Here is a 27390-nt window from a genome sequence, read left to right on the forward strand (position 1 = left end):
TTAAATGTGCTGTAATATATAATTAAAATTTGGGGGTTCAGGGTTCATTCCTTTATATATTTAATTGTGCTGGCCTGGGGCAGCACCCCCACCTGTGGTCTCTGCCACTAAAATATATATATATATATATATATATATATATATATATATATATACACACACATGTATGTATGTACAAACATTGGTCTACCTGTTAAATTCCATGCTACATCACTATCTGCTTTTATGGAGACTACAAAGATGTAAGGTCCATCTTGCCAGGTTTGAGTTACAACATCATAGTCCTGGAAATAAAATTGAAAGCATTAACTGTGTTTTATATAAAAGTTTCAAACAAATTGTAACCGTACAGTTTAATTTAGCATTTGGAAAAAAAATGGCACGGCTTATAGTTGAAATTATATGTAACAACTCAAATCTTTGCTGGTTTTTTTTCTACATTCAGTTTGAAGGTATCTTCTTGCATATTTTTTTTTAAATACTTCCTGAATGCTTTATGAGCATAAAGTGGCTTAAGAAAACTTGTTCCGCCAGGTTGCTCAAAAAAAACAACAACAACACAGTCATAAAGTCATTTCTGTTACAGATCAAATAGTCATAAGTCTTTACCTTTGGTCCTTTTTCTGTTTTTGAAGAGCTGGAGCTTGGAGTATTGTTCTATAGCCAAAAAATATATACATTATATCTTACATAAATTCTACAAATTTCTACAACATGCACACTTAATTACAGGAAAATTATTCTCTAATCTACTAATACACCAGTAAAAAGTACATTGAAGCTAAATGACATGAGAGATACAATCCCTATTTAGCAGAAAACTAAGAAGTGCACAGTAGTACACTAGATTAAGCTGGCTCTAGACAGCATGTTCTTCTCAGACTCTTAGCAGTGTTTTTTTTTTTTTTTAGTCGGCGTGTTGTATTTTCTGCGTCCTCTTTAATCAGAGTGTCCTGTTGCATTGAGTAAAATAAATAATGGATTACTTTTATCTAATGGTGTTCTGGACCATCTCACGATGTGTAAGAATTAGCTGGGGTAGCAACCACCCAGAACCATGTGACGTGTTCTGAGTGAATGAATGTGCAAAGACTGTTTTGGAGTCGGGAGCATATTTTCCCACTTTTGAAAGAAATCAACCAAGAAAGGTTGGCAAGGGAGAAGAGACTTGCTCCTTGAGCTGCTCTGATTTGAAGATCTTGGGAAGCATGGGCATAATCTGCAATTCCACATACAACTGAATAAATATTCTATAAATAAATAAAATAAATTATTAAAATACCTTCAGAGTAAGATCTGGTACCCTATAACTTCGCTAAAAGGCCAAGGAAAAAAATATATAAATAAAAAAGATTAGTACTTCATAAAATCAGTATATATCTATATATATCATACACACACACAAATAATATAGAACACACCAAATGTTTAATCAATTGCATACATTAGGCAAGCATAATACTAAACGGTTAACATTTCAGTTTATATACAAAAAATATAATAATAAAAAAAATTGAAATTTGAAAGAAAACATGTTTCATGAAGGTAAAATAATACTTGTCGCTATTATTTATAGCAGTTTTATTTTTACTAACACACTGATCTTCTAACATTCATTCTTATGAACCAACATTCATAATAAAATACTTACGTTCAACATAGGAAGTGCTTGTGTTTCTTTGTTACACACAATGTTTTTATCTGTATTTTGTATGCACATGTCTGGATGGAGGATACTGAGGCAAAAATCTTTAACTTTTTCTCCAGCTGCATGTTTTCTTGTTAAAATATCCTAAAAATGAACAAAACAAGAAATGGAAAACTAATGTAAAGGACTAGTTATGTATGATTAACTTGTAAATTGATGTACTTGTGATGAAGGTATTTGATTTAAAAGTATGGGACTACCTCTGAGATATCAAGATATACCCTACCATTCAAAAGTTTGGGGTCACTTAGAAATGTCCTTGTTTTTTGAAAGAAAATCAAATGTTGTCCAGTAAAATAACATGAAATACAGTGTTGACCTTGTTAATGTTGTAAATGACTATTGCACCTATTGTAATGTTGTAAATGACTATTGGTCTTACATGAATTTCCCAAAAAAGAAACCTCACAAGGTATTTGTGAACACTCGCCTACGGAGAAAGTTAACTTTTCATCTAGCTATACTGACAAAGATAGGAGTTCTACATTCATGCTCTGATGCCAAAACGAACCTGGCCCAACTAGACTCAGGACGACTGAGCCACAGACTTACTACTATTATATGAGCCAGAGAAGTCAAAGGGTTACACTCTGGACTTGAAATCATTGAGAAGGGAGACTTTGGTGGTTTGCTACATCTATGTTCCTGGCACAATGACTATAACCTTTCCAATAAAGCCACAGTTTTCCCTAAAGTTGCCAGGTGTGGCTATGTAACTGAAATGCTTTACTGCTCAAAGTACACTTCCCCAGTATTTATATATAAATATTGTCCAACTTAATTAGCAAAGACTACTTACGTCAAGATTAACAAACTGATTATAACAATGGTGATATTTCAGATACCACTCAACTGTAAATGTCACAGGTTTTGGACATTCAGGAGAACTAACTGTTGAAAAAAAGAAAAAAAGGAAAGCAGTTAATGCACCCTGCTGCCGTTTACTAGAAAGAGAAAAAATAAATCCCGAAAGAAGATCCTGGTTTTGCTGACTACACCTCATACAACCAAAACCGAGAGGTCTCTGGGCGAAGAGTCACTTTCCCGGGTCAATCTGCTCCGTCTCCAGGTTGCCCGACGTGCACATAACCCTCAGACAACTCCATTTAACACTGTACCTATTACCAATATCACAAGCTTAGGGAGACAGCATTATAATCATTTTTTTAATATGGTATCTACCCCCCCCTAGAATTAACATTCCTTAGGTGAATATATACTTTGTAACATACGAATTTATAATATTAAATATTTGGCTTAATCCAGGAAAATACATTGGAAATAGAAAAGTTGATAAAAATTTTACAATACCGTTTTTAAAACGAAAAGAAGAAGAAGAAAGGAAAAGTACTTACGTTTCAGTTTGATATTTGTAGAATTAAATAGTATTTTCCTGAAGAACACTGGCCCCGAGTCCTGAAATGCAAACATAAGCTTCATGAGTTAACACATGCAACAATGATGTAATGTTTGCAGAAAGAACATCCAATTCAATAACACTAAGAATGGGTTACCAATCTCTACATCCTAACAGGTGTGAAGGTCTGTTATAGACCTTATATCCCTTTATAGATCAGACAATATCACTGAACCACAGACAGCTCTAGAAAAGCGAACTTCCCTTCTAGTATCCTCATCTAACATCCTGAAGAAGCCACCGCCATGTCCATCTACAAGATCAAAAGAGTCCTCCTCCACACCACCCTCACCATGATCACCTCCTCCTTACCCAAACACCCAACGGACTGTAAGCTTGCAGGAGCCAGGGCCCTCTTCTCTTTCTGTATCAGTACGAGTAAACACATTTTAAATTGTCTATTGTAATGTAAAACCGCCCAACACTGCTGTACAATTATCTATCTATTATCTTTGGCTGAAGTTATTCGCATTTTCATTATAAATACTAGCATGAAAAGAAAGTTAACCATAATTTATATATGGTGACATTCCTAAATATGTATTTTGAAAACAAAATATATAATATATAAAATATATATAAAATAATAAAAAAAATTATTTAAAAAATTCTCCAGTTTGGATTTAATGATCGCCAGTGAACTAATTAATTATTGTTTCAGGTATCTAGGCATATAGCCGAGGACAATTTATTGATTATATTATGTTACAGTCAGCAATACAAAATATACACTACTGTCCAAAGGTTTGGGGTCACTTCCGAATTGCCTTGTTTTTGAAAGAAAAGCTAACTTTGTTCATTAAGATAACATGAAATGGATACGAAATACGGTTTTGACATTGTTAATGTTGTAAATGACTATTGTAGCTGGAAACTGCCAATTTTTAAAGAAATATCTTCATAGGTGTACAGAGGCCCTTTGTCACTCACAGTTTAAGTTAAAAAAAAAACTTACACATGTAAACACACACACACACACACACACACACACACAAAGACCTCTTCATCCCGGTTACAGAGGCTGAAAAACTTCAGAAGACTTGCTGGCACCTAAATTTTAGGTGAACTGTAGCTTTTCAGCATAACCATAACCTTCCTAAGATTCTAACATGAATAAATTCAAAAAACTGTTACATTGTTCATATCATGCTGATGGACATCTATTTTTATGTAGTTCTTAGGCAACAAAAAAGGAGAATGAAACAAAATTGCCAAAATTAAATTGCTCTGTTTATTATTATATACCTTATTTTATTTAGAGTTTCCACCCAAAATGATACTTTCTTGCCTTTCTTAATTATCCAGTGGTTTTAAGTTCCACACATATGGGAGATATACTGCTAAAACAGTATAAACAATATTAGTTATTTGTAGTCTCGTTCAATACATTTGAAAGTATTAATCTTTCTTTACAGTATACTATTCAAATCATTATCCGAGTTCCTGTTTCACCGCAGCTGATCTCAATTCATCATAGAATCTCTAATATGCGACTACCTGAACTGAAACCGGTGCCTTCAAAGTTTTTAGTAAAGACATATAGCCTGTCTTTCTTCTTTGTTAATCAGTGTACTTATTTAAAAATATAACTTCATGGCAACCGAGATCACCAGCGGCCTGTGGCAAACTTAGCACTACCTGACCTATTTCCTCTGCTGGTGTTATCTCCTTTCTCCTTATCCACCTTGACCATGTCTGCCTGAAATCGTGCAGATCCTGAAAAAGGTATACACATGAATCCCGCTGATTCAACTAATCGGTAAGAAATATAGCCATGAAAAATGCGATAGGACTCGCCAAACATTGCTTTGACCCCAATATGTGGCCATCCAGTGTGACGGAATACCCAATACTTATGCCTCGGATAGGTACTTTTACGATCTCTTGCTTTGTTGCGTGTACAAGCTAGAGCGGTCTCATCCTTGGTGTACATGGTCAGGTGTAGCTGGAACTAGAAGGTAGTACTGTTTATACTAGTTAAGTGGCTAAACCGGTCATATATCTTTAAGGTGGATCTCTCACATTTCCTATAGTTAACCATTCTACACAACTAACTAACCCTATATAACAGTATTCATATTCCAGAAAGGTGTCACAGTTTTTTCTGTTAAACGGTCCTTGTATAGAAAAAGCCGTAAAAAGCAAAAGATCAAACTTGGTAAATATAATGCGTTCAGACCTAGAGAGTCTAGAAAGCCTGCAATCTCCGCTACTTTAGTTAACAATTAAGGTAGGAGCAGTTTTAGCAGAGCTCCTGACTGGGGATGCTGGTTAAATACAGAATTATTCCCAGTAATCTGTATGACATTCAGCTTGTCCAAATATTAATGAAAAATGTAAACAGTTACTGTCAGCGAAGAGCGAGTTAAGTTTTGGCACATTATTAATTTGTATGTCCTGCCTACTAGGACTGCAACTAACGATAATTTTTTCGATTAATCGGGGAAAAAAAAATCAAATTTTTTTCATTTATTTAAAATAATTGGATGTTAAAAATAAACAGCAGAATAAAAACTTTGAGAAAAATTTATTTCTTGTTTTTATTTCCCAACCTGGGCCCCCAGTTATGCACATCTGTGCCCAGGCTTGCCACACTACCTCCCAGATATGCCTTATACCCCCAGATATACCACTCTTCCCCCAGATATGCCTTATATCCCCTATATGCCTTATACCCCTTTATATGCCACTGTGCCCTCCCCAAATATGTCTTATACCCCCAGATATACTCCTCTGCCCCCAGATATGCCTTATACCCCCCTATATGCCATAGTGCCCTCTGATATGCCTTATACCCCAGATATGCCTTATACCCCATATGCCAGTGCCGTCTTCTATGCCTTGTACCCCAGATATGCCACTCTGCCCCTAAAAATGCCTTATACCCCTATATGCAACTGTGCCCCCCTGATATCCCTTATAAACCACTATATGTCACTCCGCCCCCCTGATATGCCTTATACGTCCTTTATGCCACTGTGCCCCTCTCCAGAATTACCCCCCGTGCTTCATACTCCTTGGTGTCTAGTAGGGGCAGCCGGTGAACACCTGCGCATTGTGCGTAGATAAACCTCTGCTGCTGGCCGGCACTTTCGCTGGAGCTTCTATGACTGAGCACCGGAAGGTCATGTGATGCCAGTGCACCATCATAGAAGCCCCAGTGGAAGTGCCGGCAGTAGCGGAGGTTGTCTGCGCGCATCGCACAGACTCCCACCCGCTGCCAGAGAGGAGGATAGAGGTCCCCTGCAGCGCTGCGGGGGGTCCACCTCCCTGGCAGCCAGCAAACGTTGCGCAATGCGTGCAGACAACTTCCGCCAGGTCGTCTATGGCGGAGCACCCGAAGTTCATGTCACGCTGGCGCTCCATCATAGAAGCCCAGGCGGAAGTGAGGACAGTAGCTGAGGATATCTGCGTGCCGGCTCTCAGAGAGGATGATCCAGGTCTCCTGCAGCTCTGCAGGAGATCTGGATCTTAGTGTTGTTTTAAGACAAAGGGTATTTTTCAGAGCATTTGCTCTGAAACATCCCTCATTTTATATTCGATAAAATTGATTCAACTAATCGATAATGAAATTCGTTGGCAACGATTTTCATTATCAATTTTATGGATTAGTTGTTGCAGCCTTACTGCCTACCCATTGTACAGCGCTACGGAATATGATGGTGCTATATAAAACAATACATAATAAATGTATCTAAACGATAATACCAACGGTTTGTCTGGGACAGCAACTTACACCTTTACTGATCAGTTAGTCCGTTCAACTAGTTTGGCAACCTCAGAAGTTAGATTTCCAGATTAGGCCGTTGTTAAATGGGGGTTGGCTGGCCATTGTACAGCTATGCTGATAAATGTATACCATCCTATTTTGCAATTATAAAAACCTGATTTTGCGATATTGTTCCTATTTTACTAGAAGTCACTGACTTTGGAGATCGAATGTACTGTCCCTTTAAATGCTAAAAGTAAGTTCTAAACCCAAACAAACTTTATTGACAACGACAAACGCGCAGCCACGTGACACTGGGACCCACACTGCGTGTTTACCGTTGCCCCATTATATATATAGAGACATGATAGGCGCCTACTTACACTAGACACCGACATGGACCAAGTGCCTTGTTCCGGTACCGCCCACACCACCGGCGAGAGGCTGGGGCCCAAACACACCACCAAATAGACGGCGGCAGCCAGGGGTAGACGGGTAATGCGAGAGACAGCCATTCCGGCGTCCCGTGTGCCAGTCACTCCTTCTTCCTCCTTCTAAGATCAGCGTGCCGGTGGTAATCTGTGCCAAGCCCCTGAGACAGTTCACCTGGTCGGCAGTGACATCACGAGCTCACCTAGAGGAGGAGTAACTGGAGATCTGCCACTCCCGGTGGCGATGAGCTCACGGAGAAGGGCCGGGTTAGGGAGATGACGTGTAATGTAGAGTGTGTAGGAATGCGCGTGTGCTCCGTAGAGTGGGAGGCTGTGACTGATACACGCGGGTCTGCGGGAATAGACCGTCTACGGGTAGTTTCCTAGACACGTAGCGCGGGGGGTCCTGGGCAGATCTTCCTCTTTTGGCCTCTGAACCGCAGCTTGGTGTAGGTCAGATATTGCTGCTTCCCCGGTACACGGATGTGTTGTGGGCCGTATCTCCCCTCGGATATGCCGTGTTTCGGAGTTTGTGTTCCTTTGCCATGTTGGATCACGGCTGTGCACGTGTGTGAAGTGTTACGTTGTAGCTACGTGTCAGCGCCGGAATCTAAGCTGTTCATAAAAACGCCTGTAGTGTGTGGCAATAAACGTTCATTTGCATCATTAGTACCCCCTAAAGGCCCGCTAGGGCACCCGGAGGCTTTGGGGCTAGCCCCTTCTTTGCAGTGGGCCTGTGTTGTGACCCTGTTCATTTCCTATAGACCAGCGGTTCCCAACCTTTTTGGTACCAGGGTCCGGTCTTGTGGAACACAATTTTTCCACGGACTGCGGGCGGAGTGTTTTGGGTTTAATTGAAGTGCATTACATTTATTGTTACTTCTATTATTATTACATTTAAAATGTCTTCCATCCATAAAAAGCACATAAAATTGTGCCACTCTGCCCCCCCAGATGTGCCACTTTGCCTCCTGATATGCTTTATGCCCCCCTAGATATGCCACTCTGCCCCCCTGATATGCTTTATGTCCCACTAGATATGCCACGCTGACCTCCCACCCTGACTTACCAATGCACCCCCAGACTCCCTGGTGCCTAGTGGGGGCAGCGGATGTACGTCTGTGCGATGTGCGTAGATAACCTCTGCTGCTGCTCGTCACATCTGCAGGGGCTTCTATGCCGGCGCTCTGTCATAGAACCCCCGGCAGAAGTGCCGGCAGCAGCGGAAGTTGTCTGCACGCATGACAGAGACTTTCGCCAGAAAGTAGGATACAGGTTCCCGCAGCCAGGGGAAGTCTGTTATGCGCTCAGACAACCTCCATTGCTGCTGGGGCTTTTATGATGGAGCACTCGAAGATCATGTAATACCGGAGCTACTTCATAGAAGTGCCGGCACCAGCGGGCTTGTCTGCATTGCACAGACCTCCACGTCTGCCGGAGAGGAGGATCCAGGTCCCCTGCAGCTCTGCGGGAGATCTGGATCCTCACCCTAATGTTTGCCCGTAGCAGGGCTAAATGAAAAAGAAAGCTAAACACCCGCCTGGAGCTGCCGTGCGGCCCAGGTGGTTGGGGACCCCTGTTACAGACACTGTATCTGGAGCCACTAATCTTTGTGCAGAACGGGCATCCCCCCCCCCATTTGTCAGTATTGTCTTTGAATCATAATAATCTAGTTTTTCTCCTGTTGAATAGGATAGAGACTTGCTATAGCTGTTAACCCCTTAAGGACAGCTTTTTTTTGTTTGGTCTTTTTGTACCCTTCATGATAGTAGCTGTTTTTAGCATTTTTGCAAAAAAATTTGAAGAAAAAAAGAAATACTAGTATTTTTTTTTTTTCCTTTCAAATCTAGTCATACTGCACCCATGTCCTATTTGGGGCATCTTTGAAGCCGGTCAGTTCAATTTACCTCATCAAACCTTATATGTTTGAAAACTATAGACGCCCCATGGTATTTGAAATTGTAGTTCTTTAACTCTTATGTATGAATTTACAACTAAAATGCTAGTATTTTAACTCTTTCCATGCCAGTATTTTTGTGATGATGCAGTGCTAATTTTAGGACTTACGTTTGATGGTTCCCCTGATGGCGACATCACTGGAGAATTATTTTTACATGTTACCACTTTTTAAAATATTAACTTTTTTTTTTAATACCATATTTGCTCAATTATAAAGTGACCCCCCCCAAAAAAAAATTTGAATATTAATTTAGGAAAAAAAGCCTGAATATAAGTCTACTCTATAGCAAAAAAAAAAGTTTTACTAGTAAATACTAATTCACATGTAAACTATTTTAATAAAAACTATGATTGAAGAAAAATTTTCGTTTTATTTGCCACTCTGCCCTAGTTATGCACATCTGCCCCTTATATGCCACTCTGCCCCCAGAAATGCCTTTTAATCCCCTATTTGCCACTCTGCCTCCCTGACATGCATTTTAACCCCCTATATGCCACTCTGCCTCCAGACAACCTCCTCTTCTGCCGGCACCTCCGCCGGGGCTTCTATGGTGCAGCACCGGACGTCATGTAATGCCGGAGCTCCGTCATAGAAGCGCCCAGAGGAAATGCCAACAGCAGCAGAGGCTGCCTGAGAGGAGGATCCAGGTCCCCTGCAGCACCGCGGGGGATCTGGATCTTAGTCTTTTAATCGGACCTCTATTTGAGGTCCGATTAGAAGACAACCTCAAATAAGACGAGGGATATTTTTCAGAGCATTTGCTCAGAAAAAAACTTGTCTTATTATCGAGCAAATACCGTATGTAAGCTGGGCTCCATTGACTTACATGGTTAAATGCAGTACCTTCATGATGTGCCAAGCATGTCAATCGCCGTTTAGGAGATGCATTTCTCTGATGTGCCTGGTGTCGTTAAAGGGGGTACCTGGAGGTTTAGCATTAATGTGCTGTATACATTGAAGTAGTTTAGCTTTAAGACAATACTGGATTAATCTTTCTTTCAATAAATGTATCTGCAGACATGGGTGCCATTGTTTATTTGGTATTATGAGTGACTTTATTTTCTCACACGCCACTGAGCCTCTGTTGGAGTGATAGGGGATGCTCTCTAAAAGATGTTCTTCCCAGGTTTCTCCTCCTAAATAACAGGAGGAGAAACATTAGAACAAGAGGTTGTAGTTTAAAACTATAGGTTTAGATGTAAAGAAGTTTTACTAAGCGGTGGTAGATAAATGGAACAGTCTTTCATCAGAATGAGGGCTCAAAGCATATCCTTCTCTGAGAGAGTTTTGTTGGGCCAGCGTAGAAAAAGATTTTAAAAAAAAGTTACATAAGCTTATAAGGCCACTGCTTATTTTTTTTTTTTAAGAGCACCTACAGTGGTAGAATTTTTCATGAAAATATCTCAGCAACTCTAACAAGATGAAATTGTTTGTACCAGAACAGTTTTATTGCTTTCGGGTGTACTTTCTTTTGGCCTGCTGGATAAAATCTTTCCCTTCATAAAAAATGTTAATTCCTATAAGTAGTAGTTGTTGTTAGGCTCCTATCATCTTTAGTAACGACCACAATATCATCATGACCACAATTGGTACACTGACTGATTCTACGTATATGTATGTATGTGTGTGTATATATATATATATATATGTATATATATATATATATGTGAATTTAATTAATAAAGTATATTTGTTTACTAGCCTGCAGGAGAATGACAAGATGGGTTTTGGTGCGATTTTTATCTGGTTTCATTTTTGTACCCTTCGTGAGAATGACTGTTTTAACATTTCTGCGGTGCTCGTGTTTAGCTGTAATTTTCTTCTTTCCCGTTTACTGAACCCACAAAAGTTATAAATTGTTTTTTTTTCATGACAAGAAGGGTTTTCTGTAGGGCTGCAACTAACGATTATTTTAATAATCGATTAATCGGCCGATTATTTTTTCGATTAATCGATTAATCGGATAAAAAAAAACAATATGCAAATTTTTCGTTTATTTAAAAGAATTTAATGAACTGGATGTTAAAAAACAACTTAAAATTTACATTAACATTCTTATTTTGTTATGATGTAATAAAAAACAATATTTTCAAAGTACAAGAACCCAAACACAATATTTATGAAACAAAATAACCCCAAACATTCTGAAAAGAGGTGGACTATTACTGTTCAAGAAACTTTGCCCCAGCACTTTGCACTTTGCACCCAGCACTTTGCACCCAGCACTTTGCACCCAGCCCTGGCACTTTGCACCCAGCACTTTGCACCCAGCACTTTGCCCCAGCCCTGGCACTTTGCATCCAGCACTTTGCACCCAGCATTCAGCACTTTGCACCAGCACTTTGCACTTTGCACCCAGCCCTGGCACTTTGCACCCAGCACTTTGCACCCAGCCCTGGCACTTTGCACCCAGCACTGGCACTTTGCACCCAGCACTGGCACTTTGCACCCAGCACTTTGCACTGTGCCCCTGCACCCAGTCTCTAACTCTGCCCTGCACCCAGCCCTGCCCCCACACTCACACTCTGCCCTGCACCCACACTCACACCCTGCCCTGCATCCCCACCCCCACTCTGCCCTGCACCCAGTCTCCCACTCTGCTCTGCACCCACACTCACACCCTGCATCCCCACCCCCACTCTGCCCTGCACCCAGTCTCCTGCCCTGCACCCCCCACCCCCACTCTGCCCTGCACCCCCACCCCCACTCTGCCCTGCACCCACACTCACGAACCGCTCTGTGCGAATGGAGCCACTCGCACAGAGCGAACCGCTCTGTGCGAATGGAGCCACTCGCACAGAGCGAACCGCTCTGTGCGAATGGAGCCACTCGCACAGAGCGAACCGCTCTGTGCGAATGGAGCCACTCGCACAGAGCGAACCGCTCTGTGCGAATGGAGCCACTCGCACAGAGCGAACCGCTCTGTGCGAATGGAGCCACTCGCACAGAGCGAACCGCTCTGTGCGAGTGGAGCCACTCGCACAGAGCGAACCGCTCTGTGCGAGTGGAGCCACTCGCACAGAGCGAACCGCTCTGTGCGAATGGAGCCACTCGCACAGAGCGAACCGCTCTGTGCGAATGGAGCCACTCGCACAGAGCGAACCGCTCTGTGCGAGTGGAGCCACTCGCACAGAGCGAACCGCTCTGTGCGAGTGGAGCCACTCGCACAGAGCAAACCGCTCTGTGCGAGTGGAGCCACTCGCACAGAGCGAACCGCTCTGTGCGAGTGGCTCCATTCGCACAGAGCGATTCGCTCTGTGCGAGTGGCTCTGTGCGATCCGTGCACATAGACATGAAGAATACTTACCTCCGGAACGCGTCACATCCGTCACGTAGCTAAAAGAAGGCGGAGACTGCAGAGCGTGTAGCAGAAGCGGGGAACGCTCGCGGAGGTAAGTAAAAGGAGCCGAGTGCTCCAACAACGAATTGATCACTCGATTAATCGATAACGGAAATCGTTATCGATGATTTCCGTTATCGATTATTATCGATTTTATCGATTCGTTGTTTCAGCTCTAGTTTTCTGTAGATGTCTTTATTTTGATTGTATCATATTTACTATAAAAAAAGTATAAAATACAGTGAAAAATTACTTTTTCTGACTTTTACTTGAAAAATTCTTTTACTCATCTATAAAAGCTACTGAAAAAAAACTGCTACATAGATTCTACTATTTGTTGTGATTTTAGAAATATCCAATGTTTTTATGCTTTTTTCTGCACGTTATGGGGCAATAAGTACAGGTAGTGTTTTGCTGTTTCAAAACCATTTTTTTCTCAAATCTGGTAATTCTTCCCCCATGTGCCATTATTAAATATACTTTATTTCATACTATATACATAGAAAAATATATGGTAAGCACTCTACACAAAATACCGGCTGACAGATGCTACATTAAATTAACATTGTACCATCACAATATGCTGTTGTAGACTGCATTAAAAAAGGCATTGATTAACTTAACTACTTTAGCAAGACTTTAACCAGTAAGGAGTTCGCCTCTAGATGAGACACGAACTTTGCTACACTTCATAAAAGATGTAAGAAAGCAATAATTTCATTAGGGACTTCTTGGTAGACAAACTTAAAAATGAATCATAAGAGACAAGACAATTAAGTTCTTCTTCTTGCATAGCTCCTACATACGTAGATATGGACATACGTAAAAAAGTGTGCAAACAATGTACAGAATTTACAGAACAATCTAATGTAAGGCACAGTCTATAATAAAACATCTGAGTTATGTAAAACTCAATTTACACATAGAGTTGTGGAAAAACTTAACTTGGGGACTTTCTGGTTTTTAAGACTACAGAAAAGTAATGTACCAAACCAGTCTACTTCACACAAAAAATAACATACTGGCAGAGAAGAGTCCAATTATATAAGCATTAATAATTGCAACTATATAAATGATGGTGCTCATGTGAACACTGTTTGGTTAGCTCATTAACATGACACTTGCTGTGTGTGTTTCCTAATACAATTTTTTTTAACCCCTTAAAGACAATGGGCGGTCCCTAAACCCATTGAAAACAATGCATTTTGAGCCCCTACATGTACGGGCTTTGTCATTAAGGGGTTAAAAATAGATATGCTTAGGGGGAAAATGCCTCCTAGGAGGGAACAGATTGATTAATTAATCAGTTATATGAAATGTGCTAAACCGGGTAATACCATGGCTGTTGTACATAGAGGCTGACATGGTATAAAGGACATTTACTCAGTACTGCAAGCACAGTAGCTCCTAAACAACGCAGGTTACTATTTCTGTAGCAAAGCAGCACAACCAAGATCTGTCATGCTCCTGCCACTCAAGTTTATAGGCTTTGTTTTATATTATATATATTTGTTTATCTAACATGACATCATGGGACCAATACATCATATCAACATGGGAAAAAATGCAGGATTAGCCAATATTTTACTTTCATGTATGTAAGTGATAACCTTACAGAAGTTAGCTATTGGCCCATGTATAAGCTTCTAAAAAAGTAGCAACCCTAAGGAGGAAATACGAGAATTTATGTTTGAGATTTCAGTCATTTGCACTGATTGTACAGGTGGAGGAGAAATAATGTGTTTTTAGAAACTAGTTTGGTCAATACATTTTCAGTGTTTCTCACATAAGGCACAATAGTCTGGAATTATTCTGGAATGCGCCACCAATCCATTGCTTTACCTCAAACATTTCTTGCTTTTAATATTTACATTTGTGTGTGAATAAAAATCTATATATGCATCTATGTATGTACAACACTCATCAATATATTTCTATATACAGAATACTGTATGCTATTTACATTGTTTTAATGCCAACTTTTTGTCTCCCTCAAGGCAAAAGTAGTTCAAGAAATGACAGGAACATCACTAATTATGTGTTAAATTAAGTGGTAGCTTTATGTTCTCTATACCATGACTTCTGTATCTTCGCCTAAGTCATCAGCAAACAACAGCTCCTCCGTGAGTTTTTTGACCGTGTGTGGCATTCTGCCCTCACACCACGGTGCCCTGCTTCGTGCATTGTTGTCTTTCAAAAGAGGGGTGCTACTTTGTTCAGCAGTTAGATCTTCAGAGGCCCCTTCCAAAATGTATCTGTCTTCATTGAGTTTATGTTCGTGAACTTCCACAGTGATGGTTGTGGTGTCGGGTTTTGAGTTAACAATTGGTAATACGTAGCTAGGATCCAGATTCACATCCTTCTCGTTAATCTCTGGATCCTGTGCCAGGAATGTGCTGTCTTCGGGAAAGCTCGTGTTAATGTAAATAACATCCTCCATATCTGTAGCTGGAGGCAAGCCCTTGAGGAGTAGCTCCAACCGCTGCTTCAGTACAGTGAATGTAGGTCGGTCAACAGGATCTGCTCTCCAGCATAAATACATCAGTTCATACCTGGAGACAAAGAAATGTATTCAAAATTAAAATGACTCTTAATGGATTACTATGTCGACCTACTTTTCCCTTAAATGTGATGTCACTCCGGCTTTTCCTTACCCAAATGCTTCCCAAAAATAATTATTTGAAGCGGATATGTCCCCTTTCCCAAATCATACATTTTCTAGTTCTCTATACTGAGTAAAGGTATTCAGTGATGTGTGCCAATTAAAACATGCAATATATATATATATATATATATATATATATATATAATATGTTTTTAAAAAAAACTAATTTTATAAGTACACCATGGTGAAATCCATCTTGTATATGTATAACAATTAAGTTATAACTCCTGTGTTTTTAAGTTTCTGTTTGGTCTGGGAAGCCTTAGTTTGTGAGGAAAAGACTGACAGGCTGACACCAGTCTCTGCTTCAGCGAAGCAAAATTCTAAACTTTTCAAATATTTCCAAAATAATTAAACTGGTTGTTAAACAAAATGCACAAATTAAAGGTAAATAGTGAGTGGTCCTTTTTGTGTTGTCCCCACTTTTGGTGAATGCATGTAAAACTTCTGCAGAATTCTGAATCATATGCATTTGTCTGACCTCCAGCTATTTCCCTGGAGGAGTTGTACATGACACACTTACCGCCAGTCAGCTCCAACGCTGGCTTGGCAAACAGTGTGATCAGGGGTCTGTTCAGACTCCCCTGCCCGTGCTTAAAAAGCTTCACGTAGCCAATCAGTGGTAAGAATTGTCAGACCACTGAGGAGGAGGTTCTTGAAAAGTTATTTATTACCTGTACTTCTTTAATGGGCCTGTCAGGGACAGTAAACTATCCCTTTAATTGTTGTGTGATACACAAGCAGGTGCTAATAGGTTGTCATGGAAACTGAAAAAGCTTCTTAAAAGTTGTATGCTAATAAACCTATTAAGGACAAACTAAAATTTGCCCCTAGGGTCAAGAAGCTCATCCTACTGCTTACTTGATGCTGTCATTTATATAATTGCCTGAACTCCATAGAACAAAACATATGGTTGTTTTGCTGGTTAATGTGAGAAGTCACTTGGTGCACGGGCTCCTCTCCTGCAGCAGGGGTATCTTAAGTATTATCAGTAGTGGCAGAGGGAGTGTCTCACTTCATGTTGACAAGTTAGAAGCTCCTATGGTAGTCGGTTGTCAGTGGAAGCAGCTCTCAGAGGAGCAGAGATACTCTGCAGGTAAAAGCTTGGATCCATGTGTATGGAAGTTAGTGTGTTTGCATTATGAGTTCTGTTCATACTTTCAAGCCTGATAGGTACTGCTTTGTGGTAACAAAAACAGTTTTCATGGCAGCTCCCCAGCTTGTATGTGGTGTCCTTCCTTAAATATGATTCCCATGGACGCAACTGACTAGGGTTTTCCAATCCCAGCCTGAATCCACATTGACGAGAATTGTAGGAGGGAAATATAGCTTTCATGTTGAGCAACTACGAACTTAATGGTGTTGTCCTGGTGTCACAACCTAATCTCGATTCACCCCTGGACCCACTAAATAGCATCACAAATGTACACATTCAGACCAACAAAGCAATATCAATGTTCTTTTCTTTCACATCAGCTAATATGCACTTACAGTTCATCCAAGCAATCTGCTGGCTGCTTTAGCCTGTGGCCCTCTAGTAAGTAGTCATATATTTCATGGTTCTGAATGCCAGGGTATGGTGTCATCCCTCTAGTTGTGATTTCCCACATGGTCACACCGAACGCCCACTGAGGATAACAAACAACATAAGTAGGGTGATATTTCCAAAAGCTCTGAATGAATCTTTTCATGGTGAAAGGTCAGATCTTTGTGAACAATTCCTGTCTCGCACAAAAGCAGCAACGAACAGCCATTCATTATAAAATATCAAGCAATAAGAATTTTTTTTCCAAGTACCACCTCCTCAGAATTATGTAACGGAACACAACACAATGCACCAAAGTGTGTCAATCAGTCTGTCTTCTACTAATTGCATGTAAGACAGATCTGGCATTCTAAGCTTTATAGTTAGTTGGTTATGAAAATAGGGTATAAGCTACCCGTATATCTGCATGCAATACTAATGAGCTATTATAAGATGCTTACAGACTGTTAATGCAAATGTATGATAAATTGTCACCAGTCTAAAGTGCCGTATTACAAGTATTGCTTCAAAAGCAGGATATGCAATGTTCTCATTTTGTGTGTCAAACTAATTTTTTTATTTTTTATTATTTAAATAGTGTATTATTTAGTTTAATAATATCAATATATAAAAATTATATATAAATTTTAAAATATATAGCTTGAACTCAAATATTTAACATTATTACATCTAATCTGCAAATTCTAAGTACTACTAAATTAATTTCAGAGCAGATAACGATTAGATATAATCTTGGAGATGTGTCTTTGTAGCTATGTAGTTTGTAGTAGATGGTGGCATCAATAACAGGTGGGATTTATATACAATGTATAAGGTCAAAGTTACAATTGATTACTAAAACATATAGTACAATTGTTATAAAATACAGTTACAGTTAAACCAATATTTAGGTAATAACATTTTTTAAATAATATTTTTATGTGAGCCTTTATATTTACAGGTGTAGATAGATTGTAAGCTCATTTGAGCAGGGCTCTCCTTACTTCCTTTTGTCTGTCCAAATTGTTATATAATGCATTGCTTGTTACGTTGTGTTTACTCATTGTGCTGCACTACAGTATATAAAACAAGAATAATAATAGTTTATCTGAGATTCATTTGAAAAACGTACCACGTCGCTTTTGATCGTGTAGATGCGGTCTGCAAGGCTCTCCACTGCAATCCATTTCACCGGCATCTTGGCAATACGGCCTTGGCGATAGTAGTCTCCACTGTAAATTTTCTTTGAGAGACCAAAGTCAGCTACGCAAACAGTCATGTCATCTCTCAACCTAGAACACATAGAACAGATGCATAGTCTTTAGACCAGGGACCAATATGAGCCTTCCAAAATCCAGAACAGATTTGTAAAACCTTGGTTTAACGATTGCAGTACACCACCAACTCTTCCACTATTTGACTATTTTACTAAAAGTTATTGTGAGGCAAACGGTGCAAACATCCCTCGCAACGGATTCACAAAACAAATTACAAATAACGTTTATACTATAATAAGGTGCAGAAGTAAGATTCAAGGAAACTCACATGCAGTTCCGAGCTGCTAAATCTCTGTGCAGGAAATTTCGGTTGCTCAGGTACTCCATCCCTGTTGCAATATCAATCATGAACTGCAAAAGGGTCTGCAAAGGAACGTGCTGAAAGGAGAGACACCATGCTTTAGTGCATTTCAAGCAATTAATATTGACTTTTTTAGACAAAATAGGAAAGGTGCTGCTCTACCTACTCTGGAAAATTTAACACGATTTGTAACATGCAGCATTAGAAAAATTTACAATTTTCTTGAATGCCTAATTCCTCTCTAGGAATTATTTAAAAATGTGTAAAAATTTGCATAATTTATAATTTTTGCTGGGGACACTTGACATAAACACACACATATTAAGGTTGTTGTCATAGAAACTGTAACGGCTTCTTAACAGTTTCTGTGTTGTTTTTTATATGATGAAACCTTTAGGGAACAATCCTACAGTTCTACACAACACTAGCTTAATGTGGTAACTGATATTATTAAAACCACACCAATATTAGTGTTGACTCACTTGTGCTTGTACAGGTTTAGCACAAACCATATCCTTTGGGTGATGTTTGAAAGGTCAGGCACAGAGTCCGAAATGAGGGTCTATCAGCGTAGATACTAGACTTGCTGGCATTTCTAGCAGGATTACAGATTAAGCATTTCTGGCAAACAAATCTGACAGTCGACGACACAATAAGCACTTGAATGTACGGTTGTAATACACATTTATGCACCTGAGGTCCAACACCAATCCTTGAGGACAACAGGAAGCTATGTAGGTCTCCATACTTCATGAATGGTAATATCACCATGGGCTTTGGAATCCTCCTTGGCCCCACTTCCAAACAAACACCTGGAAAGAAAACATTGAGCAGTATAAATACAACACAGCATCAATTGTAAATCCGTAATCTGAAATTATTCTGGGGATAAAAAATTATAAAAACCATCATGACCAGCAAGATTAGAAAGATTTTAACCTGTTACAAGAATACGTCAAAAGGCTTGCATGAATATAGCCTTCACTTAGACTAGAATTCTTACCCACAAAAAGTTATATCTTACTATCTTACTTATTTTTCATGTTAGGAAAAAAAAAGTACAAAACATGATCAGGTTCTGTATTTTCTTAGAAGCTTCTACAGGTACTTTAAGTGCACAATGTGTTTCTTGTATGTTTGTAAATCATAAAATGAAAATTGCTTCGACCGAGAAATCAGTATCTGAACATCTGCAGAAAAAAGCACGGATGAGTTTAAAGGACTGTCCCTTTAACAGAGAAACACTTTGGAGTTTGGCATCTTAAAGTCGCTAGCATTAATCTACATACCTAGTAGGTTAATGACATTTGGGTGGTCAAAGTCTTTCATACAGGCTGCTTCGCTCAGGAACTCTTCTATCTCCCTTTGAGAGAAGTTGTCCACTGGAAACAGGAATTACATTGTTTCAAAAAAGATTGAGAGACACCGATTAACTGGATATTCAAACGTGTGTAAGCATGCAGTTGATATACTTCCACCTTGGAAAAATAAACCTACAACCCACTGGAAGTAAGAAATTATTAACCAGTTTCATGGGTAGCTTCTTAGAAAATGACAATATGACATTGACTCTGTTCATACAGAGGCTCTTCAAACATTGCCTCTGCCTCCTGTTTGGAAATTACCAGGGATGCCATCAGCGTGTAGAGCTGAGCTGTAGGAAGCGTGAGGTACTCCTCGAGACATCACACACATAACCCTGCTCTTCTTTCTGCTGGGTTCTGCTTTACACACTGGGCCCGCAGCAAGCACAAATGGCAGACACAGAGGCATATGCAGAGGGGTGATGGGGACAGGGAGGTACTGGTACAGGGGGATGGTCACTAGGGGGGCATCATGTATGGACCATGAGGAGATAGAGGGCAGACAGATGTGGACACTGGGAGAGGCAGAGGTGTTCAGACACTGGTGTGGAGAGGAAGGCAGAGAGGTATGGGCACTGGGGAAGAGGGCATCAAAGGGGTATGGACACTGAAGGGACTAAGAAAGAGAAGTGGTCTCAGACAACATGGAAAGGGGTCGATGAGGGGGTAAGGCACATACTTCTTTACTTGGGCCCCAAAATTCCTAATGGTGTCTCTGCTGCTTACTAAATAACACAACACTTACTATTAATATTTAAATAAGTACATTTTTCTTCACCTTTATAAATAAAATATGTCCTACATAGAACCTTATTGTGTGAGGTTATTTTTCATTCTCTCAATTGCGCGAAAAAATGTGCTTTTCCAATTAAAGTGGAAAGTGTAGCGGTAACATGACTTACATTTCATAGTTTTCACAGCTACTTTCTGAGTTGTTTCATCAGGATAACTGAGTTCTCCCTCCACCACAGACCCAAATTCACCTTTATGGTAGCATGGAACAATAAAGTATTAGAGTATGGTCAAACATTAGTGAATAACTGGTGAACAAGAGGGTTATTGACGCGAGAAATGTTTACAGCATTTATGAACACTTCTTGTAAGCATTGGTGTATCACAGGGCCTGATCCAGGGCAGCAGCCCAGCCTCCCCCAAGGATCTCCATGGCCACCTCCCTCTCTACTGAGCTCTGGAATATCAAAAACATGTCTACCACTGGGTAAAACATACCATGGAGGCTATGCTGGCTAGGTACAGACTTATTTGGTGTAGATGGGCAGGGTCTCTCATGTTACTGGCAAAATGATGAGCCTGGTCGTCCTGTAGGGAAGACATTACTTATTCTACTAGTTTATGAATACAACCTGAAAATGTCGTGGTTTGGGCCTTGCAGACAGACCAAGGACTTGCAATATATATTTTCTTATATAGGGATCTATATCCCTATATAGCCATTTCCATGTCATGCCAGTATACAGTAGATGCTACGTTCTTGTACTCACCCTCTCCCAGCACCTTCCCCAGAGTTAGCAAGCTCCCTTCAATCATTACATCTTCCAGCTTCTGTTGCAGTTCTCCGTTTATTCCTAATGTACTCACTAAAAAAAAATCAAAAAACCCTTTCAATCCTAACAATATATTATATTGCCCTTAATTCTCTGTGGCAGAACTCTATATTTGGGGCCAGTTCCTTAATTATGTCTTGGGCCCATGTTCCACCCCTGGATGTCTTTATGTTTAAATATTTCACTTCCCTGATTTTCTTTGCAAAGAGCACTGCCTGGTTCCTTCATATTATGTATCGAGATTCAGCATAACACCTTGACATAACACCTATATTAAAATAAGTTACATGGGGCAAACGTAGGCATTCTTACAGGAGAAGTTCACTTGGGTTGGACCTTCTCAACATTGTAGTGTGTGAAATGAAATCAGCGGTTTGTGATGACACCCAGGGCCGGCCCGACAATGGAGCCGAGTGGGGCAACTGCTCCAGGCGGCACTTTTGAAGGGGCGGCACTTTGCTGCCCCAAGCCCTTTTTTTTTTTTTTTTTTTAAGCCGAGGAGAGAGAGGGAGCCGAGTGGTTTTCGCTTACTAAGTTGTCAGTACCCGCTCGGCGCCCCTCTCTCTTCTGCGAGCCCGCTAGCTCGGTCTCGGTGCCGGCTTGTAATGCTGAGTGCCGGAAGATGACGTAATTTCCGGCGCTCAGCATTACAAGCCGGCACCGAGAATGAGCAGGGAGAGTCGCCGCAGGACTGCTGAAAGGTAAGTACAGGGAGGGGGGGGAAGAAGGGTAGATAATGGGGGCGGCAGGGAGGGAGAGGAAGGGTGGCATTTTAAACTTCGCCCCAGGCGGCATTTTGTCTTGGGCTGGCCCTGATGACACTCTTACATTACTAAACAGATATAACCTGGATTACCGGTATTATGATCACGTTATAGATGCATTTAACGTGTCTTTGGCCTACTATGACAATTCTAACTTTTTCCAGAAGAGGGCGATATTTTGTGTCAAGTTCTCTTTACTTTTCTACAGTCCGCGGAACCAAATGTCTCTTAAACAGGTTTCCAAAAATCTGATATGCATTTAAACTATAAAATAGGTTGCATTTTGCATTTAATTGTTTGAAGTTGATGAGCCGGACCACACTTACACGTCACTTCAATAGCTTTCCGGTTGTAGGATTTCTTTGCTTTGTAATTCACTACAATGTCTGAATCATCAGAGTTCACAAACGCGTGCCTAGTCAAATAAGAAAACATTCACAGAGGTAAATGATGCAGGATCCTGTTCTACATTAACAGGATTAGACAAACATAAAACATGAATGCAAGGACAGACTTTTTAAATGTATTTTATTGCAGTATATATCTGCCAGGGGGCATTGAGTAACAAGAACGTAGGGCAGCATCTGCATCCTGACTGTATCCTTTATGTGCTTCCTTTACCAAATTTCTACACATTTCTACTCTGTGAAAGGGTTTTGGACAGAGCTGGAAAAACTTAGCTGGGATTTACCCAGTGTAACACAATGTTACACTGTTTCCGCAAGACACAGGTGGGGAAAACAGGTAACACATCAGTGTAAAAAAAAATGAATGTTTTATTTTGAATAAAGCAAAATTTGGAACCATTTTCTGCTTTGAAAAAATGACTTGGTCGTGATGAAAGATTACTTATTTTATGTCAATTTTCACATGGGGTGAACACTATTGTTTATTTAGTTCCAGCCTTTGTGAAGGTAAAAAAAAAAGAAGCTGATAAACAGGTTCCACCATCCTGTTGACCCTTTGTTTTTTTCCTAATGAAAATACATAATTTATTTCAAAGGAACTAGAAAATACATCTTTTTTTTCTTTCTGTATTTTATAAGGGTAATTAGAACAGTGCTTGCATAATCTCTCCCCGGACCGACTTTCTTGTCCACTAACATTATGGGGGGATAACTGAACAAAAAACTATTTGTACGCTCGAATGTGAGCTTGATTTGTAACAGCATTATATATGTTTTAGAATTTGTATATCACATGTCCACAAATGGACCCAAACTGTAATATTGAATATCCTCAGTGTTCAAACTTCTTTTCATATGCTGTATACAGACATAATATAGAAAGTGATATCCACACATTCTTTCTAACACCAGTCCCAAATATCAACATTATAAAAACCGGGCATGGCATTTTCTTTCTAACACACAGCCCTGGAATAAATAATTTTTGCAAATATCAAACACACTAACATGTAATCCGAGTCATTACATGTGCGGTTTGCAATGATAGAATGATAACAACATTCCATGCCTTTCATTCACTTTCCTCGTATGTCATTAGTGCATTGTCTGAGCCCAAGGTCTTGTTAAACATGGAGCATGAATCACAGCCTCGTAACAAAAACAATTAAGGGAAAGCAACAGCTATTGTTAGCAAATCATTTTGAATCATATCTCTTCCCCCAAAGGATCAAAATAAATGTAATATGACATAATTTTCCTTGGTTTCCTGGATTCAGAGCAAAGACTTAAATAAATGACCACAATTGTGATGTTAATTACAGTAATATTTCAGACCACATGTTTACAATGCATACATTAATGTATAGGGCTTTACTTGCAGGAATAAGATAGCGAATGATAACATAAAAGTTTCAATTTGATATTTGTATGTGTTGATACCTCTTATTAGGTCAATACAGAAAAAGAAGTACAATAAATTATTTTTTTGAGTCTACAGTGTTTTCTGGATTGGCCTAATAAAAGTTATCACCTTGAACTAAAGACTCTGTGTGTATTAATACAGCTACATTTGTTTCCATTGTTATGATGAGCAATATTGTCAAATATTGCCAGACAGACAGTGGTTACGGGGCCCAACACCCTGGTGTCCTGGCTGTTCTTTCCTCCTGTGGCCCCTGTCTCTGACTACCCACTACCATGCCTGGGACCAAGGCCAGATTAAAGACTATGGGGGCCTGGAACACCTATACAAAAAGGGCCCCTCTAAGTCTACCTATCTACCACAGAATGGGGACTCGGGGGGCCTTCTTGGTTCATCTGACCCTGCCTGGGACATATATACGAAAACCTTATGGCCTGGGGTTGCAGTATGTCTAGTGAAGGTTAAAACTGTCTAGTCTTCTCTTGCAGCCTTTCAAGCTGTATGCTAGCCACCTACTGAAACCAGGCCCTTGCAAGATTCAATAGGTATCTAACCATTTGGACTACTTTGCCAGATCTGCGGGGAAGTTTACTAATTCATATTCTGTATAATTGTTTTCCTGTATATGTACCAAATATGTATTTTGGGGACCTTGTTTACTTTTTGGCCAAATCTTGGTCTTCACCTTTTAAAGTGTACATTCTGTCCTGATCCCCTTCCCCTTTAGCCTCCTACAAGCCATAACTCTGCATCATTTAACCTAAAATAACTTTCTCGTATTTCACCAGTCTCTTTGTTACTTCCTTTCTAGTACATTCCAACCTACGTGCTAGCCACCTTCTGAAACTCAGCACTAAGCCATCCACTCATCTGTTCATTTTATTTATATATCCTCTTCTGCATCCTCAAACAACGTAGCCCCAGTTACTGCTACAAGAGAGCTACTACTCCCTGTTTTCACCCCTCCTTTTGTTTCAATTACTCATACTACCACCGTAGATTGTACGCTCACGCGGGGGGCCCTCTAAAGCCTACCATTCCTGCCAGGAAAGTACCATAAGGCTAGATGGCAAGCTCATGGGTAGGGTTCTCATCTCCCGATGTATCTGTGTGTATTAATGTTGTTTTTGTTATGTATGTGTTAACTGCCCCATTAAAATTGTACAGAGCTTTGGTTTGTTGGCACTTAATAAATAAAAAGATAATAATAATAATAATAATAATACAAGCGTTATCAGGTCCTCATGTGACAGTGAACTATATGATATGCACATGTCTGTTCTCATTTAACTTACCCAAATTCAATCTCCTTTCTCCTTCTAATAAACACTACGGCACCATAAATGATCAGTAGGAATATCATTACACTGCAAATAAAACCAAGCAGTATCAGGTAAGGGCTGGCATTTCCAGGTGCAGCTGTAGAAGACGGTGCTGAAGTTATCGAACCTGAAAAAAAGGTATAATAATGCAGAATTTATTTACTTCTATTAAACAAATTATTTTTGTGAAAAATGCTAAAAAAAAAAAAGGGGTAATTGTAATACCTCATAAAATGAATGTGAACAAATCTGGCATGACCTTTGATAGAACTCTTCTCAAAGTGGGTTTAATGTATGCTTTGGAACACCACTGCAGTCTCATTTGTACCCTAAACATGATGTGCCAGTCGGGTAACAATAAAAAATTACTCCTGGTCTATATATTTGCCCACCATTTGCTAATCCCAGTATATTATTATTATAATTTTTTATTTTTTTATATTGTGCCATAATACTTATTTTTTTTTATAAATCAAGCATACATTAAATCAGAGACATCTAACCTTTAATTTATTAAAATAATTAAAAATATGTATCGGGGAAAATGACATCTTCGGTAGTAGGATTTGGTAAAGCATTTTATTAATTTATTATCCTATTTTTTCGAATTTTAGTTATATCTCGGTGTTACCGGTAGTAGAATTAATGAACCAGACCTGTAATGCTTGATTAAGACATAAGAATGATTTGCCCTTCGGTATTAGCCATGTTACGGTGGAAGATATTTTCTGAAGTAATGATACAAGTGAAAGACGAATCAGATTACACCAGTTTCTGGTGAAATTTACCCCTGCACATGGCTTTGGGGGGATTTTTTTCACTGACTACACATACTCTTTGAAAATGAGGTCTGGTAGTCACATTTTACCATTGAGAATAGGATCTAATCATCAATATATTTTACAGTACTGAGTGATTTGCAGTTTTCTCAAGCAGTACATCTTAAACTTCTGCCCCTGTAACCTTTACGCTATTGTTCTATTTCTGTAAAAGTGTTTGCTTTTTAAGAGGTTCGTAACATTTCATTGTTACAGTTACTAATAAAAACCATCTCATGAAGCAGGGGTCAGGAAACCTTGCAAACAAAAGCATTTCTTGCCCCCCATGGAACTCAAAGTATTCCGATAGATGTTACTGCGGTAAAAGTGAATGGTGGCAAAATGCAGCATTTCCTTTACTTTTTTAAGCAACGCTCAATTCGTAACAAATTATACAGCAAGCATTTTGTGGCCGGGAAAATATTTTACATGGTTTGCCAGTGGCATCCTTGCCAAAAGCCAAACTATACACTAATTATCACTTTAAATGGAACGCATTTTACCATTGGTACAGATCTCACGCGTGCAGAAAAAACAGACTGCATGATAACAAATGGAATCCATAATTCTTCACATTCCAATATAAATGAAACTATTTATTATCATTATATATAAATAATATATATAATAATATATAATTTCACTTATATCGGAATGTGAAGAATCATGGATTCCATTTGTTATCATGCAGTCTGTTTTTTCATACAATTTTTTTCTTTCATTTCTCAGTTAGGTCTTCTCCAGGGGCATACCTAGAAACCACAGAGCCCTGGTGCTAAAATTGCCCCGGGCCCCCCCAACCTCAACAGCTGGTCAGTTACAATTACACATCCATGCTCACACACCCAAGCACACATCCATGCTCACACACACAAACACATATATCCCATCTCCCTTCCGCCCCTGCTTACCCCTCACCTCTCCTGCAGCTTATATACATGCAAACATGTATATGATAATACGCCATTCATTGTAGCCACCCAGATGTTCCCTTTATTGTAGCTCCAATCAAACACTTGGTTCTTACCAATCATCAACAGGCAATCATCCAATTCTACCAAATGCCAAATATCTTAGTTGCATACATATAGCCACCAATGTGTGTTCTATTTTCTAATTATCTGTACTAAACATTGTGAATATATTCTCACCATCACCAGGTATTATAATCTGTACTGGCTGACTGTATGGTCCAATTCCTCCCTTTGTAAAGGCAGCAACAGACACAAAGCATGTGGCGTTAGTAGCCTTGAGTGGAATTAATGCTGCGGTAGAGTTGGAATCCATAGAATATTCCATTGTCTGAAAAAACAAAAGGCAAAACCTGCACTATAAAACGCAAGCATAAGACAGAATGAATTCATAATATAAAGTCAATTTCACAATTTTGTCAG

The 27390-nt window shown here is 39.6% G+C and overlaps 2 protein-coding genes across 3 annotated transcripts in view; both read right to left on the reverse strand.

The window, feature by feature from the left end:
* The window catches only part of TMEM87B (transmembrane protein 87B), a 17132-nt gene extending 9642 nt beyond the window's left edge, over positions 1–7490 (reverse strand). The window contains exons 1-7 of the mRNA XM_053459705.1: positions 7218–7490; positions 3064–3124; positions 2508–2599; positions 1652–1792; positions 1283–1315; positions 610–657; positions 191–284 (exon numbers count right to left, since the gene is read on the reverse strand). Of these exons, the coding sequence (XP_053315680.1) occupies positions 191–284; positions 610–657; positions 1283–1315; positions 1652–1792; positions 2508–2599; positions 3064–3124; positions 7218–7349 (601 nt within the window). The 5' untranslated portion in view covers positions 7350–7490. The remainder of the gene's footprint in view (positions 1–190; positions 285–609; positions 658–1282; positions 1316–1651; positions 1793–2507; positions 2600–3063; positions 3125–7217) is intronic.
* A 6777-nt stretch (positions 7491–14267) lies between these two features.
* MERTK (MER proto-oncogene, tyrosine kinase) overlaps positions 14268–27390 on the reverse strand; it is a 64943-nt gene continuing 51820 nt past the window's right edge. For both annotated transcript variants that reach the window (XM_053458821.1, XM_053458819.1), the window contains exons 11-21: positions 27148–27298; positions 25152–25305; positions 22353–22441; positions 21200–21295; positions 20600–20680; positions 19623–19715; positions 19027–19145; positions 18301–18410; positions 17888–18047; positions 16722–16858; positions 14268–15117 (exon numbers count right to left, since the gene is read on the reverse strand). In XM_053458821.1, coding sequence (XP_053314796.1) covers positions 14634–15117; positions 16722–16858; positions 17888–18047; positions 18301–18410; positions 19027–19145; positions 19623–19715; positions 20600–20680; positions 21200–21295; positions 22353–22441; positions 25152–25305; positions 27148–27298 — 1674 coding nt within the window. In that variant the 3' untranslated portion in view covers positions 14268–14633. The remainder of the gene's footprint in view (positions 15118–16721; positions 16859–17887; positions 18048–18300; positions 18411–19026; positions 19146–19622; positions 19716–20599; positions 20681–21199; positions 21296–22352; positions 22442–25151; positions 25306–27147; positions 27299–27390) is intronic.

This window comes from Spea bombifrons, chromosome 3, assembly GCF_027358695.1.
Source record: "Spea bombifrons isolate aSpeBom1 chromosome 3, aSpeBom1.2.pri, whole genome shotgun sequence".
Classification (NCBI taxonomy): Eukaryota; Metazoa; Chordata; class Amphibia; order Anura; family Pelobatidae; genus Spea; species Spea bombifrons.